At 53.5% G+C, this 12587-nt stretch overlaps 1 protein-coding gene across 1 annotated transcript; it reads right to left on the bottom strand.

Moving 5' to 3' along the window:
- Window positions 1-4627: 4627 nt before the first annotated feature.
- Window positions 4628-11549, bottom strand: KDELR1 (KDEL endoplasmic reticulum protein retention receptor 1). The gene is made up of 5 exons (XM_003940309.4): window positions 11241-11549; window positions 10447-10547; window positions 9966-10124; window positions 6596-6848; window positions 4628-5392 (listed from the first exon to the last, which is right to left on the bottom strand). The coding sequence occupies exons 1-5, from the start codon at window positions 11329-11331 to the stop codon at window positions 5358-5360; spliced, it is 639 nt and encodes a 212-aa protein (XP_003940358.1). The 5' UTR covers window positions 11332-11549; the 3' UTR covers window positions 4628-5357.
- Window positions 11550-12587: the final 1038 nt, after the last annotated feature.

The following is a 12587-nucleotide window of genomic DNA, read 5'->3' as shown; positions in this document are numbered from 1 at the left end:
CCCACACTGGCCAGGGGAGGGAGGCACAAGGTGCCCCACCTTTTTTTTTTTCTTTTTGAGACAGTTTCACTCTTGTCACTCAGGCTAGAGTGCAGCGGTGCAATCTCAGCTCACAGCAACCTCCGCCTCCCAGGTTCAAGCGATTCTCCTGCCTCAGCCTCCCGAGTTGCTGGAATTACAGGCGCCCGCCACCATGACCGGCTAATTTTGTGTTTTTAGTAGAGACAGGGTTTCTCTATGTTGGTCAGGCGGGTCTTGACTTCTCGACCACAGGTGATCTGCCCACCTTGGCCTCCCAAAGCGCTATGATTAGAGGCGTGAGCCACCACGCCCTGCAAGGTACCCCATCTTATAGTTGAGGAAGCAAAAGTTCAGAGAGAAAATTGCAACTGTGGAGAAAACACCGAGAGGAAGGGCCAACAATGGGACCGAGCCCTGTCACTCAAGCCCGAGCCCAAGCCCTCTCACTCCCCATGGTGACCAAAGACTAAACTCCACGCTGTGTGAGGAGTCTGTCAACGAGGGTGCTGAGTCTGTGAACAAGATTCAAGGGAGATCCTTGTCTTCAAATAGTTCAAAGACTATCTTTGGGGAGGAGAGGTTTTTATTCTAGAGAAACCCGGTGGTAAGTGGGAGACTCATGCACAGGCCACAAACGTTCCTACCTGTAGGAGCCAGGCAGGTAACCCCAGTAGGTGAAGCACCTGCTAAGGGAGTTGGGGGGACAGGGCTATGTCCAGGAGGGGCAGCCTCCACTCTGCACACATTCGGTAACAGGGCCTCGTTGTTTTTTTTTTTTTCCTGAGATGGCATCTCCCTCTGTAGCCCAGACTGGAATGCAGTGGTACAATCATAGCTCCCTACAGCCATGACCTCTTGGCATCAAGCAGTCCTCCTGCCTCAAGCCGCCAAGTAGCTGGGACTACAGTTGTGTGCCACCACTCCCAGCTCATTTTTCAATTTTTTTAGAAGAGATCGGATCTCACTATGTTGCCCTGGCTGGTCTTGAACTCCTGGGCTAAAGCAGTCCTCCTGCCTTGGCCTCCCAAAATGTTGAGATTATAGGCATGAGCCACCACGCCTGGCCAGCCTGGGGTTTCTAGAACAGTGCTGTCCACCTGAAATCTGATGTGACACCCGAGGGGAGTTTAAAATAGTCTAGTGGCCACACTGAGAAAAGTAAAACAAGGCTGGATGCAGTGGCTTACAGCTGTAATCCCAGTACTTTGAGAGGTGGAGGCAGGTGGATCACTTGAGGCCAGGAGTTCAAGACCAGCCTGGCCAACATGGTGAAACCCTGTCTCTACTAAAAATACAAAAATTAGCCAGGTGTGCCTGTAATCCCAGTCACTTGGGAGGCTGAGGCACAAGAATCACTTGAACCTAGGAGTCAGAGGTTGCAGTGAGCCAAGATTACACCACTGCACTCCAGAGTCAGGCTCCGTCTCAAAAAAAGGAAAGAAAAGTAAAATGAAACAAGTGCAATTAATTTTACTATTTTATTTATGTCAATATATCCAAAGCATCATTGCAACATGTAATCAATGTAAAAATTATTAGTGAGGCATTTTAAAGTCTTCGGTACTAAGTTTTTGAAATCCATGGTGTATTTACACCAACAGCACACCTCAGTTTGGACTCCCCAGGTTTCGGGGGCTCAACAGTCCCATGTAACTACTGGCTACCCCACCGGACAGGATAGCTATACAAACTCCAGTTTTTCTACAACAATTTGGACATCCATTTTGTGGGGGCTTTTAAAATGTGAAATCAGGCCAGGCGCGGTGGCTTACACCTGGAATCCCAGCATTTTGGGAGGCCAAGGTGGGCAGATCATGAGGTCAGGAGTTTGAGACCAGCCGAACCAACATGGTGAAACCCAGTCTCTACTAAAAATACAAAAATTAGCCAGACATGATGGTGTACACCTATAATCCCAGCTACTCTGGAGGCTGAGGCAGGAGAATCACTTGAACCCAGGAGGCGGAGTTTGCAGTGAGCCAAGATTGTGCCACTCCACTCCAGCCTGGGCGATAGAGCAAGACTCCATCTCAAAAAAAAAAAAAAAAAAGTGAAATCAGTGGGCAACAAATGCAAAATAAACACAAATGTTGGGCAGGCCAAACAAAACACACCTGTCTGGGACCATCGTGGCCTGCAGAGCACTAGTTCACAAACCAGACAAAAGGATGTGAGGCCCAGGAATCAACGCTGGAGTCCATTAGTCCTTTTCTGGAGGCTTCCTGCGTGGCTGGTCCTGTACCTGGAGATGTAGAAATGACTGTGGTCTCACTGGGCATAGAGAGGAAACAGCAGCAACGCAGTGGGACAGGAAGTGTTCCGACGCAGAAATGGGAGGACTCTGAGCGCCAGGTGTCCCAGCGGGTTAGCTGGGGTGAATCACTTACTATCTCTGGGCCCAAGTTGCATTGGCTATAAAACTAAATTGGACCAGATTTTTTTTTTTTTTTTTAGAGACAGATCTCTACTCTGGAGGCTGAGGTAGGAGAATCACTTTAACTGAGGAGGCAGAGGTTGGAGTGAGAGAAGATCGCACCACAGCATTGCAGCCTGCCCAACAGAGCGCGACCTGTCTCAAAAAAAAAAAAAAAAAAAAAAAAGATGCCTTGGGCTGAGCAGGCAGCAATACAACCCCCTTCCCCAGTCAGACCTAGCAAGCGAGCGGCCCCGTTCCTGTGTTTTCCATATTGGGCTTCCAGCACAAATCTAAGCAGAAGGTCCCTTGGCTTAAGAGAAAGAAACAAGGCCGGGTGCGGTGGCTCACCACGGTAATCCCAGCACTTTAGGAGCCTGAGGCGGCCAGATCACGAGGTCAAGAGCTCAAGACCATCCTGGCCAACATGGTGAAACCCCGTCTCTACTAAAAATACAAAAATTAGCCAGGCGTGGTGGTGCACACCTGTAGTCCTAGCTACTTGGAAAGCTGGGGCAGGAGACAGAGGTTGAGTGAGCCAAGATCACGCCACTGCACTCCAACCTGATGACAGAGTGAGACTCTGTCTCAAAAAAAGAAAGAGAAAGAAACAAAAAAACAACCGAAAAACTACTCAGCATTGGTTAAACACACAAGCTCTGGTATCACAAAGCCCAGGTACAAAGCCCACCTTTGCCACTCACCCCTCTGAGCCTGTTTCCTCATCCACAGTGCCCTCTCTGTAGGGGTACCGTGAGGGTGGCAGCAGTCCATCCGCGTCACACACAGTGCCTGACACATATCAAGTGCTCACGAAACGCCAGCTCCCTGCCTCTTCAAGCTTGCAGAGCCAGCCTACAGGGAAGCTGCAGGCGATTACGCAGAGTTTAGGAAAGTCTTAGAGGACATCTAGGAAGCTTGACTTGGTCAAGGGTCAAAAATCCAAAAGCCTGTAAGAGCCAGGCAGGTAACATAAGTGAAGAAAATAGGCCAGGTGTGAAGCCAATCTGGAGAGAGACAAGGAAAATATTTCACTTCCCTTTTAACTCCACAAACAAACAAAAATAACCACACGGCGTCAGCCCAATAATAAATGGTAACAAGCCTGCAGCCAAGTCCTGGGGGCTGTGGTGAAAAGAGCTGTGTCCTATCCATTCAGATCCAGCCATCTGTTGCCACCTAGAAATGAGGACCTGGCATTGTTAGACTGATGGATTTATTTTCAAGAGAAGCCAGAAATCTAGATTCTAGACTTTAATGTGAAAATCTGTTTTTTAAAGGCTGGAGACCCATTCCTTTTTTTTTTTAGAGACAGAGTTTCACTCTTGTTGCCCAGGCTGGAGTGCAGTGGCGTGATCTCGGCTCACCGAAGCCTCCACCTCCCTGGTTCAGGTGATTCTCCTGCCTCAGCCTACTGAGCAGCTGGGATTATAGGCACCTACCACCATACCTAACTAATTTTGGGGGTTTTGTTTGTTTGTTTGTTTTGAGATAGTCTCTCTCTGTTGCCCAGGCCGGAGTGCAGTGGTTTGATCTCAGCTCATTGCAACCTCCGCCTTCCAGATTCAAGTGATTCTCCTGCCTCAGCCTCCTGAGTAGCTGGGATTACAGGCGAGCACCACCATGCCCAGCTACTTTTGTGTATTTTTAGTACAGACAGGGTTTCACCATACTGGCCAGGCTGCTCTCCAACTCCTGACTTGGTGATCCACCTGCCTCAGCCTCCCAAAGTGCTGGGATTACAGGCGTGAGCCACCGCACCTGGCTTAACTTTTGTATTTTTAGTAGAGATGGGGTTTCGCTGCGTTGGCCAGGCTGGTCTGGAACTCCTGACCTCGGGTGATCCAACCGCCTCGGCCTCCCAAAGTGCTGGGACCGTAAGTGTGAGCCACCACGCCTGGCCGATGCTCTTGAAGGTCCTCTGTAACCCTAAGGGTTTCGAGAACCATCAGACAAGTTCTGTGCCAAGGTAAGAAGACTCTTCCAGATTTTCTCCAAAATCTCTTCCCCAGCAGCACCATGAGGAATTGCACAGCTGAAAGGCTTGGGGCACCCAGTTTCTCCTCTTCCTGCTCCTCCCAGGCCTCGTCGCCTGCAGATGGTCAACAAGGCAAAATCGGAAGCAGAAAAGGGGCAGGGGCAAGGACCCCACACACACCAGAGAAAGAGAGGCAAGGAGCAGCAAAAGAAAGGTCTCATTTTCTTCTGTTTATTTCAAGAGAACAAAGAATCAACCGTCAGTTCTGTACAAAAACATGGTGTGAGAGCCACAGTGACCCTCAGGTCAGCCCACTTCCCGAATGTGAGCCCTGAGCCCCCATAATTTGCCAAAAAACCAGAAGAAGACCAAAAAACTCAAACTCTGGGGGGAAAAGTTACTATGAAAAAAATCAAAGGAGACCTTCCTGGGCCTCCCTTTCTCCCTATCCCCAACCTAGAAATTTAAGGGCAGCTGTGGTTCACAGCCATAGCAGGAGGTGGGGCAGATGGGGTGTCGGCAGATTTAGTGTTTGGCAACCAGTGGGGCTGGGGTTGGGATCTGGGAGGGAGCCGAGGGGCCTGAAGAAGGGCAAAGATCTTGGACCCTGCCCCGGCCCATGGGACACTCAAAAAGAGTTTATAAAAATTGGGGCCACAGAGTAGAAGAAAAAACGAGTCATCAGAATCAAAAAACTAAAGAGTGGAAAGATTTTTTTTTTTTTCTTTTCTTCTCTAAAAGGCAAAAAACTACAAACAGCCCAAGTCCTGAGCTCCCAAAGACCTGGGTCCTCCACTGTCCCCCTGAAACCCGGCAGGAGGCGGGATGGGGAGCACGAGAGGTGGGTTCTTAAAAAAGTCACCCCTGGATGGGAAAGCTCTTCATCGTCCGCTGCCTTCCTCTGCCTCCCGCCGCTGCCAAGGAGAGAGATGGCGAGGACCAGGGCTACGCCGGCAAACTCAACTTCTTCCCCTTTAGGACTGTGAGGAGACGAAACAAGGAGAGTGTCACTGCTGGGCCCCCGCAGGGAGGGGACAGCCCCCCACAGGCAGAGCAGGGCCTGCATGCTAGATGGGCAGATCCTCAGGGAGGGAGGTCCCTCAGGATTCACAGACACATTCCTGGTTGATTTCGTTCCTACCTCTTCTCACTACCAGCAATAGTGATCTTTCTTTCTTTCTTTTTTTTTTTTTAAGTAGACAGAGTCTCGCTCTGTCACCCAGGCTGGAGTCCAGTGGCATGATCTCGGCTTACTGCAACCTCCACCTCCCTGGTTCAAGTGATTCTCCTGCCTCAGCCTCCCAAGCAGCTGTGACTACAGGTACCCACCACCACACCCTGCTAATTTTTTGTATTTTTAGTGGAGACAGGGTTTAACCGTGTTAGCCAGGATGGTCTCTATCTCCTGACCTCCTGATCTGCCTGCCTTGGCCTCCCAGAGTGCTGGGATTACAGGCATGAACCACGGCGTCTGGCCTCTTTCTGGAGACAGGCTCTCACTCTAGTGCCCAGGCTGGAGTGCAGTGGCACACAGCTCCCTGCAGCCTTGACCTCCTTGGCTCAAGCAATCCTCCCACCTCAGCCTCCCACAGGCATTCACCACCATGCCTGGCTAATTTTTTTATTTTTTATAGTGACAGGGTCTTGCTGTGTTGCTTAGGCTGGTCTGGAACTCCTGGACTCAAGTGATCCACCTGCCTTGGCCTTCCAAAGTGCTGGGATTACAGGCCTGAACCACCGCACCTGGCCAATTCTCTTTGTTTACTTGTTTGTTCACCATCTCCCCCACCAGAATAAAAGGGAAGAGGAGGCCTTTGTCTATCTTTTCTCATACTGCTGGATCTGCAGAGCCTAGCACCTGGCTGGAGACACAGAAAGTACTCCATACATTTGTTGAATGAATAAATGAATGAACCCCCGTGGGCCTGAGTCCCTGCCCTGCCTGGCCTCCACTCAAAGCAACACCGGGGCTAAGAACAGAAACTTCTTAGTCCTTAGGGAGGCAGAGGCTAAAGATCTGAATTCCTAAGAGGATGGTGTGCCGGCGAACCCCGAAACCAGGAGAAGAGACCCTCCCTCCCTTGCATAATACAGAGGTAAGGAGACAGACCCCAGGCCCCAGGGAAGGCAGGAGCTGAGGAAAGAGGAGGCTCCCTTTCAGCCCCTCCCCACATCCCGGCTACCTTTGGTGATATAGAGGTAGAAGAAATCGCAGTAGAGGACTGTCTGCACCAGGCCTGCCACGATGGCAATGAGGTCGAAGAAGCCCTCGAAATGGTAGCGCCAGATCCAGTTGAAGAGATAGAGTGTGCGGTAAACGCCCAGCGCAAACAAGTAGTGGCTGGTGATGGTCTCCGCCTCGCCGGTCTTGCTCACCATGAACAGCTGCGGCAAGATGGCCACCGACTCCAGGTAGATGGAGAAGGTCCAGAGGATCTGTAGAGACGCCGGGGACAGGATGAGGTGGGAGGGGACAGCACAGGTGAGAAGGCAGAGGAACACATTGCATTTATAGGGCAGCAAAGGTGGAGAGAGAAGGAAGGCAATCCAGGCACCACCACGTGCTACAGCTCTGCCTGTGTTTCTGGAATCTCTGATTTAATCATTGCCATGGCCCAGCGAGGAAATCCTATGATTAACACAGTTATTCTACCGGTGCGGAAACTCACACCAGAGAAGGTAAGACACTCGCCCAAGACCATGCAGCCAACAAGCAGCAGAGCAATGATTTGAACCAAGGATTCGTAGTCCCAGCTCATGAACACTTCGTAATTGTGCCTCTCTGAATGGCAGGCTGGGGTGCGATCTTGTCTTGGAAATTTCTCTTCTTTTTTTTTTTTTTTGAGAGGGAGCCTTGCTCTGTCACCCAGCCTGGAGTGCAATGGTGTGATCTTGGCTCACTGCAACCTCTGCCTCCTGAGTTCAAGCCATTCTCTTGCCTCAGCCTCCTGAGTAGCTGGGACTATAGGCACGCAACACCACGCCCAGCTAATTTTTGTATTTTTTTTTTTTTTTTTTTTTGAGACAGAGTTTCGCTCTTGTTACCCAGGCTGGAGTGCAATGGCGCGATCTCGGCTCACCGCAACCTCCGCCTCCTGGGTTCAGGCAATTCTCCTGCCTCAGCCTCCTGAGTAGCTGGGATTACAGGCACACGCCACCATGCCCAGCTAATTTTTTGTATTTTTAGTAGAGACGGGGTTTCACCATGTTGACCAGGATGGTCTCGATCTCTTGACCTTGTGATCCACCCGCCTCGGCCTCCCAAAGTGCTGGGATTACAGGCTTGAGCCACCGTGCCCGGCCCTAATTTTTGTATTTTTAGTAGAGACGGAGTTTCACATTGTTGGCCAGGCAGGTCTCAAACTCCTGACCTCAGGGTGTCCTCTCTCTCGGCCTCCCAAAGTGCTAGGATTTCAGGCGTGAGCCACCATGCCAGGCCCACATGCCATTTCTTGTGGCAAGTTGCATTTACTGTTCCCAAAGCAGGAAAAGCTCCACCCCTACGATGTCACACATCTGCCTCCTCCATATCCTCGAAGCCTCAGCTCATCAGTCACCTCCTGGGAGGCCCCTCCCTGGCCATTCTTCCCCCAGGACTGTCACATCGCCCCATCTTATCTCCTTCCTGGCGACTCACACCAGAAACTGAGCTCCATAGGGGGGTTGGGATCCCACTTCGTATTCACTCCAAGGCCCTGGCACCGAGGACAATTCCTGAATGAATGAGTGAGTGAGAACATCGGAGTGAGCATCTATAAAGGGGTCCCCATGTGCTCAGCACAGGCCACCATTTAGGGAGCAGTGATGACCACCATTCGTGGGCAGGACAGGACATCATGGGACAGGGAAGAAGAGACTGCATACATCTTCCAGCCCCTTTTCAGTCCCCAGCTCCCTGAAAGTTCCACCTGGGGTGATCTGTGAGCTGCAGGCACACTGAAACCTCCCCTCAGAGAGCAAAGCCAGGTGGCAGGTGTGGCTGCTTGGTTGTCTTGGTTTCCAGGAGGCAGGTGGGGAGCACCAGGACATGTTCATAACAACACATGCTTTTCCAGGATTTACGACACCCAAGGCACTGGCCTAAGCCTTGGCCCCATGAGGTAGGTACGCTTGTCATCCCCATCATACAGATGAGGAAACTGAGGCCCAAGGGATAAGAAACGTGTCCAGATTCCCACTGATGCAGGCAGAGTCTAGGACCTGCTCCCAGAATCATCCAGAATCCTCCAGGGAGGCTCTATGCAAGCCAGGTTAGCTAAGGCTGCTGGGAAACGTACCCATTAAATTGATGCCCGCTCAACTCTTTCCCCTGGGGTTGCCCTTAGGGAACAGCCACAGCTTAGGGAGAGATGGAAGTTCTGTTGCTTTTTTTTGAGACAGAGTTTCATTCGTGTTGCCCAGGCCTCCACTTCCCAGGTTCAAACGATTCTCCTGCCTCAGCCTCCTAAGTAGCTGGGATTACAGGCATGCACCACCATGCCAGCGAATTTTGTAATTTTAGTAGAGACGAGTTGGCCAGGCTGGTCTCAAACTCCCAACCTCAGGTAATTTGACCATCTTGGCCTCCCAAAGTGTTGGGATTACAGGCGTGAGCCACCTCTCCTGGCCTGGTCTGTTGCATTTTTATCTATTCCATGATATCTGAATTTTTTAAGAATATTTTCCTTATGCAGTGCACAGCAGCTCACTCCTATAATTCCAGCACTTTGGAAAGCCAAGGTGGGCGGATCACTTGAGGCCAGGAGTTCAAGACCAGCCTGGTCAACACGGAAAACGCTGTCTCTCCTAAAAATGCAAAAAAAAAAAAAAAAAAAAAAAAAAAAAAATTAGCTAGGTGTGGTGGCTCATGCCTGTAATCCCAACTACTTAGGAGGCTGAGGCATGAGAATTGCTTGAACCCAGGAGGCAGAGGTTGCAGTGAGCTGAGATCATGCCACTGCACTCCAGCCTGGGCAACACAGCAAGACAAAAAAAAAAAAAAAAAAAATGCGTGTGGTGGTTCATGCCTGTAATCCCAGCACTTTGGGAGGCCAAGGCAGGTGGATCACGAGGTCAGGAGATCGAGACTATCCTGGCTAACACGGTGAAACCTCATCTCTACTAAAAATAAAAAAAATTAGCCGGGTGTGGTGGCATGAGCCTGTAATCCCAGATACTTAGGAGGTTGAGGCAAGAGAAGTGCTTGAACCAGAGAGGCAGAGGTTGCAGGGAGCTGAGATCGTGCCACTGCACTCTAGCCTGGGTGACAGAACAAGACTTTGTCTCCCAAAAAAAAGAATCCCTAAGCCTCAGTTTCCTCATCTGTAAAATGGGGCTGTTGAGAAAAGTGATGAGTTAATGTTCAGGAAATTCTTAGGGCAGCGACTGACATACAGCGAGCCCTGCTGCTGTTGCATTAATTTCCTCTGACCCAGAGCCCATCCATTGAACTTAGACGTCCTAAAATGAGGCAGTTTGGGCACCCTTGCAAAGGGAGGCCTTGAGAGGGTCTTCTGTCATAGCTACTCTGCCACAGCCATCCCCCCAAATAAGGAGTCACAGCAAGGCACCTACCTCCAGAGGGGTGAAGTCATGATTGACCAGGAACGCCAGGATGGCCGTGGGAACGACAAGGAACTCCACTCTGAATGTGTCATGGTTCCCATCGTAAGTGGCTTTGAATTTGCTATAAATCATCCAGACTGTGGTGAAGGAGCAGGCTATGTAGACCACCTGAGGAGGGGGATGATGAGAAGGGGCCTCAATTCACAGGCCAGGGCCTGTGGCCCAGGAGGCTCACACTCAGGAGTCCAGGCCCCCGGCACCTCCTCCCTCAGACCTAGAAGTCCAGGCCCCAGCACCTCCTCCCTCGGACCCAGGAGTCCAGGCCCCAACCCTTCCTCCCTCGGACCCAGGAGTCCAGGCCCCCAGCACCTCCTCCCTCAGACCTAGGAATCCAGGCCCCCAGCACCTCCTCCCTCAGACCTAGGAGTCAGGGACCCACACCGGCTCCTCTGCCTCAAGGGGTCCCAGAGAGGTGGAGTGGAGCCTCTACCTTCATGCAGGTGTTGTAGAGTGAGATGTAGTTGGTGAAGAGGTCCAGATATCGGGCAGTGAACACCACAGCAAACAGGACCTGGCTCTTCCCTGAAATTCCTGTGTTCCAAAGAGAGAGAGAGGGAGAGAGGGAGAGAGGAGGCTGGGGATGGGCTGCATGGGCAATAAACTCAGGCACAGCGCCCGGGACCAGCCTGGAGGCAGCTCTGGAGTGCAGCTGTCCCCGGAGGCCTCCCCAGCCCGCCCCGCCTGAACAGGGCTCTTTCCCACGGCCCACAGCCAGGGGGCAGCCCAGGCCCCCGAAGCTACTCCAGCCCGAGGCTCCGTCCCAGACTAGGCCTCATGCCCACCCCTTGCCCCCTCAGGGTCCTCCCGAAGTCCGGACCCGAGGTGGGGCCTAGGGAGAACCTACCCTGACCTCAGCCCCCCCGATCTGGTCACCTCCCTCCCGTTCCCTTCCTTGCCGCCACGGTCCACGTCACCAACTCACAGCCACCTCCCTGCCTGCCACGGTTCCCTGTTCCCGGTCCCTGAACCCTCGGGCTCCCCGGATCAGGGCTGGGGATGGTTGAACTGGGGGCCTAAGACATCCACATCAAACTGTATGCACCCCCGCCAGTCTGGGGGAGGAAGCTGATCCCCTGGCGACTTAGAACGTGGAAGAGAGATCCCCAGCAAGCAGTGGGGGAGGAACCTGTGCTCCAGTGCCCCCAAACCCTTCCTGAGTCCTGGGACGCCCCACAACCCCCACCCGCAATCTCTCTCCTTCGACTGCCCTAGTGGGCCTCTCACCTGCACACGAGCGGGACTTCCAGATTTTGAGCAGTAGCAAGATGATAGCGAGGAGGTGGGAGAGGTCTCCCAGGAATCGGAAGAGATTCATGGCTTGGGGGGGCCTGGCAGAGCTGAGCGGGAGGGAGGCAGGCTGGCGGGGGGCTGCCCCCCGAGACTGCTGGTCTGGCTGGGCGGTTGGGCTGGGGGGATGGGAGAGGGACCCTATGTGCGCTCCGCTCCGGGGAGGGGACTCTGGGAGGGGGGAGAAAAGGCCGGAGCTGGCGGCCTAGCAGGAGCCGGGAAGAGGGAGGAGAGCGGGAGGGGGAGGAGTCCGGGCCGGGAGGCTCCGCCCCCGAGGGCGGGGCCCGGATCCCCAGCGCCCCCTATCGCCCATCTCCTGCCTTGTCGTGGCGGTGCTACCCCTTAGGGGCTACCCCTTAGGAACTTGGGATGGTCGCTTGGTTCGGAAAGTGCCAAATCCAGCACCGGCTCGCACAGGCAGTCTGTGTCTCTGGAAGGTACGCAGTCCAGTACACGACCCTCAGCCCTAGCAGGGATATAGAGGCTGCCTTCTGAGCCTGAGGGACCCGGAGGCTCAGCTGCCAGCTTCTGCCCCTTGCAGGTCCTTTGGGGCCAATCCCCCAGAAGACAAAAAAGATACCCCACCCACTTCCTGCCCTAGACCCAGGACTCAAGGTTCAGCCCGTTTGTCAGACCCAGAAGTCCAGGCCCCCAGCACTCCCCCACTCAGATTCGGTATTCCAGACCCCTGGCCCTCATCCCTCAGACCCAGGAGTCCAGGCCCCAGCCCCTCCTCCCCCAAACCAAGGAGGCCAGGACCCCAGACCTTCCTCCCTCAGACCCAGGAATCCAGGCCCCCAGCCCCTCCTTCCCCAGGCCCAGGAGTCCAGGACCCCCGGCTCCTCCCTCAGACCCAGGAGTCCAGGCCCCCAGTCCCTCCTCCCTCAGACCCAGGAGTCCAGGCCCCCAGCCCCTCCTCCCTCAGACCCAGGAATCCAGGCCCCAGCCCCTCCTCCCTCAGACCCAGGAGTCCGGGCTCCAGCCCCTCCTCCCTCAGACCCAGGAGTCCAGGCCCCCAGCCCCTCCTCCCTCAGACCCAGGAGTCCAGGCCCCCAGCCCCTCCTCCCTCAGACCCAGGAATCCAGGCCCCCAGCCCCTCCTCCCTCAGACCCAGGAGTCCAGGCCCCTAGGCTCTCCTGCCTCAGACCCAGGACTACAGGACCCCAGGCCCTCCTCTTTCAGACCCAAAATCCAGGACCCCAGGCTCCTCCCTCAGACCCAGGAATCCAGCCTTTCCAGTCCCTCCTCCCTCAGACCCAGGAGTCCAGGCCCCATCTCCTCCTC

The sequence above is a fragment of the Saimiri boliviensis genome, chromosome 14 (assembly GCF_048565385.1).
Source record: "Saimiri boliviensis isolate mSaiBol1 chromosome 14, mSaiBol1.pri, whole genome shotgun sequence".
NCBI lineage: Eukaryota > Metazoa > Chordata > Mammalia > Primates > Cebidae > Saimiri > Saimiri boliviensis.
Note: the sequence above shows the minus strand (reverse complement) of the source record. Positions and strands in the feature narration are given on the sequence as shown.

Bases quoted from the DNA above. Each gene is read 5' to 3' on its own strand.
- KDELR1 (XM_003940309.4), bottom strand. From the start codon at position 11,331: ATGAATCTCTTCCGATTCCTGGGAGACCTCTCCCACCTCCTCGCTATC. The intron at 10,548-11,240 runs GTGAGAGGCCCA...TTTGGAACACAG, and splicing joins GAAGTCCCGCTCGTGTGCAG to GAATTTCAGGGAAGAGCCAG. The intron at 6,849-9,965 runs GTAGGTGCCTTG...GCGTCTCTACAG, and splicing joins ATGACTTCACCCCTCTGGAG to ATCCTCTGGACCTTCTCCAT.